Source organism: Mandrillus leucophaeus, unplaced genomic scaffold, assembly GCF_000951045.1.
Source record: "Mandrillus leucophaeus isolate KB7577 unplaced genomic scaffold, Mleu.le_1.0 Scaffold139, whole genome shotgun sequence".
Lineage (NCBI taxonomy): Eukaryota > Metazoa > Chordata > Mammalia > Primates > Cercopithecidae > Mandrillus > Mandrillus leucophaeus.
In genome coordinates, this window is record NW_012101354.1 from 1485252 (window position 1) to 1490769 (window position 5518).

General features: G+C 44.5%; 1 protein-coding gene across 1 annotated transcript in view; it reads right to left on the bottom strand.

Annotated features, from left to right (window-relative positions):
- The window catches only part of GABPB2 (GA binding protein transcription factor, beta subunit 2), an 82231-nt gene that overhangs the window by 54532 nt on the left and 22181 nt on the right, over window positions 1-5518 (bottom strand). Inside the window, exon 4 of the mRNA XM_011973562.1 lies at window positions 3442-3636. Within this exon, the coding sequence (XP_011828952.1) occupies window positions 3442-3636 (195 nt within the window). The remainder of the gene's footprint in view (window positions 1-3441; window positions 3637-5518) is intronic.

Sequence of the window (5518 nt, forward strand, 5' to 3'; positions counted from 1 at the left end):
TGAGGTCAGGAGTTTGAGACCAGCCTGGCCAACATGGTGAAACCCCTGTCTCTACTACAAAAGTATCAGCTGGGCGTGGTGGTGGGTGCTTGTAATCCCAGCTACTCGGGAGCCTAAGGCAGGAGAATTGCTTGAACCCAGGAGGCAGAGATTGCAGTGAGCCAAAATAGCGTCATTATACTCCAGCCTGGGTGACAGAGTGAGACTCCGTCTCAAAAAAAGAAAAAAGAAAAATGAGGGAGTTGATCTGAATAGTCTAAAAAGTAATTTCCAGCCGGGCGTGGTGGCTCACGCCTGTAATCCCAGCACTTTGGGAGGCCGAAGCGGGTGGATCACAAGGTCGGGAGATCAAGATCATCCTGGCTAAAACTCGCGTCACTGCACTCCAGCCTGGGCAACAGAGTGAGACTCCATCTCAAAAATAAAAAAATAAAAATAAAAATAAAAAATAAAAAGTAATTTCCAGCACTAATATTTTGGGATTAATTATCTATAAGTCAGTGTGCTAGCAAGAGATCCCTGCAGAGTATCTACAGAGAACAATATTCTCTAGAGTTTTATCCAACTACTAGTTCCATTCTGCCATTGAAGAAATTCCTAAGAGAATATATAACAAGCAAATAAGTGCCAGATTTTAAAGTCTCGCTCCATATGCTGTACTTTTGCTTCCAGGGATATCTGTTCAATTATGGTGAAAAGTAGCTTATCTTTATTTTATTACTTTCAGAAGCAATTTTCTGCAAGCATAATCACTACTTTAAAAAGTCCAGTTATGAAAGGGCTCTAAACAAAGAATTGAAAGTTGAAGGGGCTAACCAGTCTATAGACCACCTGTCAGTTAGAAAAAAAAAATACTGAAAATGCAGCAGAAATGGCTTGCTTGCTTGCTTGCTTTCTCTCTCTCTCTTCAATTTTTTTTTTTTTTTTTGAGACGGAGTCCTGCTCTGTCGCCCAGGCTGGAGTGCAGTGGTGCGATCTCGGCTCACTGCAACCTCCACCTCCACGGTTCCTGCCTCAGCCTCCCAAGTAGCTGGGACTACAGGCGCACATTGCCATGCCCAGCTAATTTCTTTTGTATTTTAGTAGAGATAGGGTGTCATCGAGTTGCCCAGGCTGGCCTTGAACTCCTGAGCTCAGGCAATCCACCCTCCTCAGCCTCCCAAAGTGTTAGGATTATAGGTATGAGCCACCGTGCCCAGCCAGAAATGACTATTTTTCATATATAATTATCCCCTTGACTAAGAGCTTCAATTGAAACAGGTTATCCATTCTTTGGATATTGTCAAATTCCTTCTTGGTTTTTTTTGAGAGTCTCACTCTGTCTCCCAGGCTTGAGTACAGTGGCACGATCTCAGCTCACTACAACCTCCGCCTCCCAAGTTCAACCTCCTACCTCTGTCTCCCAAGTAGCTGGGATTACAGGCACCTACCACCAAACCAGCTAATTTTTGTATTTTTAGTAAAGTTGAGGTTTCACCATGTTGGCCAGACTGGGCTTGAACTCCTGACCTCAGGTGATTCACCCGCCTCGGCCTCCCAAAGTGCTAGGATTTCAGGTGTGAGCTACCGTGCCTGGCCTAAATTCCTTCTTGAATTTGCTGTTTTCCTTTATCCTCCACTAGGACATGAAGTGCTCACAGCATGATAAAATTAAAGATATGAAATAAAATATTATAATATTACATGATAAACAGACATCTAGTAAGTGCTATGGGAGCACACAGGAGGGAAGAGTAGTACTGCTACATGGTGAAATAGTAGCACTTCCTTGGTTCAATTTCTCATTGGCCCTTGCCTGGCCTAATGAAAGTCATCATATAGTTATTTAGCATTAAGTGTCTCTCTCTCATCTGTGTGTCACATTATCTTTTTAAAACAAATTTAATCATATCAGTCCTCTATTTAAAAACTTCTATCCAAATCCATCGCTCACATAACAGTTCAAACTCCTTCACATGCTGTAAAGCATCCCTACATTCAGAATCCAGCCTAACTTTCAAGCTTAGCATCTGCCACTCCCAAACTCTGCTTCCTTTGCCCATTCTCTCATCACTCAACTACTTTTTCTTGAACATTCCATGTTCTTTCACACCTCTGTGTCTTTGATTTGCTCTTTTTTTTTTTTTTTTTTTGAGACGGAGTCTGGCTCTGTCGCCCAGGCTGGAGTGCAGTGGCGCGATCTCGGCTCACTGCAAGCTCCGCCTACCGGGTTCAGGCCATTCTCCCGCCTCAGCCTCCTGAGTAGCTGGGACTACAGGCACCCACCACCGCGCCCGGCTAATTTTTTTTGTATTTTTAGTAGCGACGGGGTTTCACCGTGGTCTCGATCTCCTGACCTTGTGATCCGCCCGCCTCGGCCTCCCAAAGTGCTGTGATTTGCTCTTATTCTAGCCTAGAATATAGTTTTCTCACTTCTCTGCCTACTTCAATATTCCATTCAAAACCTACTATTCCCTCCTTTGTGCTCCCATAGCACTTACTAGATATCTATTTATCATGCAATATTATAATATTTTATTTCCTGTCTTTTATCATGCTTTGAACACTTCATGTCATATTAATTTTTTTTTGAGATGGAATCCTGCTTGTTGCCCAGGCTCAAATGCAGTGGCGTGATCTTGGCTCACTGCAACCTCTGCCTCCCAGGTTCAAGCGATTCTCCTGCTTCAGCCTCCCAAGTAGCTGGGATTACAGGCACACACCACCATGCCCGGCTAATTTGTTTTGCATTTTTAGTAGAAACGGGGTTTCGCCATATTGGCCAGGCTGGTCTCGAACTCCTGACCTCAGGTGATCCACCTGCCTCGGCCTCCCAAAGTGCTGGGATTACAGGCATGAGCAACCACGCCTGGCCCATGTCCTGTTAATTTTTATATCCCCTGTCCTATTGTTCCCTGATATACAGTGCTGGCTTAAGAAATTAATGGGCAGGCCGGGCGCAGTTGCTCATGCCTGTAATCCCAGCACTTTGGGAGGCCGAGGCAGGTGGATCACCTGAGGTCAGGAGTTCAAGACCAGCCTGGCCAACATGGTGAAACCCATCTCTACAAAAATACAAAAATTAGCTGGGCATGATGGCAGGTGCCTGTAATCCCAGCTACCCGGGAGGCTGAGGAGGAAGAATCACTTGAATCCGAGCAGTGAGCCAAGATCGTGTCATTGCACGCCAACCTGGGAGACAAAGTGAGACTCCATCTCGGAGTGGGGGGTGGGAAACAGAAATTAATGGGACACAGCTGGGCGCAGTATCCCATTAACATATATAATATATATTTATGTTACGTATATGCTATATATATAGTGACACTGAGTCACAAGATTGAGACATATTAGAAATGCTATTTTAATAAGATAGGGAAAATTCAGTTTTGATTCAACTCCCACAAAAAAATCCTTAACTTCAACTGACGTATACTCTGGAGAGTATAAAAAGAACCACACCTGGAGGATGACCAAAATCTCAGCATTGTTTTTCTCCAGAGCTATGTCAAAGGCAGATTTATCAAATTTGCTGAAAGCATGGACATCAGCTCCATATTTGATAAGTAACTCTACAACATCTCGATGGTGGCGCTCTGTGGCCCAATGCAAAGCTGTCATCTTCAGCATGTCCTTGGCATTCACATCTGCACCATTCTGTCACAGAAAAGCATTTTTTTCAACAAACAGTGGTTATAGGAGCACAGGTGCAACATCCCATCATCAAATACAGAGGATTTCCATAGATATTATGTACTCAAATCTAGATCACATTTAAGGAATATCAAAGGGAAAAACATTTCTCAAATTCTCCTAAATGCTGACAGACATAATGCTTTCAACGAGTGGGTCCTCTAAGGACATCATTGGGAAATTAAACAGATGGAAGACAAAGAGGGAAGGAACAGATTTTTGTTGCATTTATTAATAGAGAGCCAAGTGCCTGAATAAATAGGCATAAGTGCAGAGAATACCTTCAGAAAGAGAAAGAAGAAAAATCAGTAAGTCTGTTTAGCCTTTAAAAAATTAGAAAAGCTGGAACTCAGGAGTTCAAGATGAGCTTGGGGAATATGGTGAAAAAACATGCCTCTACAAAAAATTCAAAACATTAGCCGGGAGTGGTAGTACGTGCCTGTAGTCCCAGCTAAAGGGGAGGGTGAGGTGGGTGGATCTCTTGAGCCTGGACGGTGGAGGCTGCAGTGAGCTGAGATCATACCACTGCATTCCAGCCTGGGTGACAGAGTGAGGCCCCTGTCTCCAAAAAAAAAAAAAAAACACCAATAATAATAATAATAATAAATTGGAAAACTAGGCTGGGAGCAATGGCTCATGCCTATAATCTCAGCACTTTGGAAGGCTGAGGATGGAAGGATCACTTGAGGCCAGGAGTCTGAGACCAGCCTGGTCAATGTAGTGAGACCTCATCTGTAATTTTTTTTTTTTAAATATGATTTTTAAAAAATGGTCAGGTGCAGTGGCTCATGCCTATAATCCCAGCACTTTGGGAGGGCGAGGCGGGCAGATCACAAGGTCAAAGGATGGAGACCATCCTGGCTAACATGGTGAAACTCCATCTCTACTAAAAATACAAAAATTAGCTGGGCACGGTGGAGCACGCCTGTAGTCCCAGCTACTCAGGAGGCTGAGGCAGGAGAATCACTTGCACCTGGGAGGCAGAGGCTGCAGTGAGCTGGTATTGCGCCACTGCACTCCAGCCTGGCAACAGAGCGAGACTCCATCTCAAAAAAAAAAGAAAAAAAAAGAAAGAAAAAAATTTTAAAAACTGGCTAAGCACAGTAACCCCACACCTGTAATCCCAGTGTTGGGAGGCTGAGGCAGGAGAATTGTTTGAGGCCAGGAGTTCAAAGCCAGCCTGGGCTGGGCAATACGAGATCCTATTCTCTACAAAAAATAAAAACAAAAATAAATTAGCTGGGCGTGGTGCTGGATGCCTGTAGTCCTCCTAGCTACTTTGAAGACTGAGGCAGTAGGATTGCTTGAACCCAGGTGTTGAAAGCTACAGTGAGCTATGATCATGCCACTGCTCTCCAGCCAGGGCAAAAGAGTGAAACCGTGTATCAAATTTTAAAAATTGTTTTAGGGCCAGACACGGTGGCTCACACCTATAATTCCCGCACTTTGGGAGTCTGAGGCAGGCAGATCACAAGGTCAGGAGTTTGAGACCAGCCTGGCCAACATAGTGAAACCCTGTCTCTACTAAAAATACAAAAAAAAAATCTGAGCATGGTGGCAGGCACCTGTAATCCCAGCTACTTTGGAGGCTGAGGTAGGAGAATCGCTTGAACCCAGGAGGCGGAGGTTACAATAAGCCAAGATTGCACCACTGCACTCCAGCCTGGGCGATAGTGTGAGACTTCATCTCTTTTTTTTTTGGTTTTTATTTGAGATGAAGTCTCGCTCTTGTCCCCCAGGCTGGAGTGCGATGGCGTGATCTTGGCTCACTGCAACCTCCGCCTCCTGGGTTCAAGCAATTCTCTTGCCTCAGTCTCCTGAGTAGCTGGGATTACAGGTGCCTGCC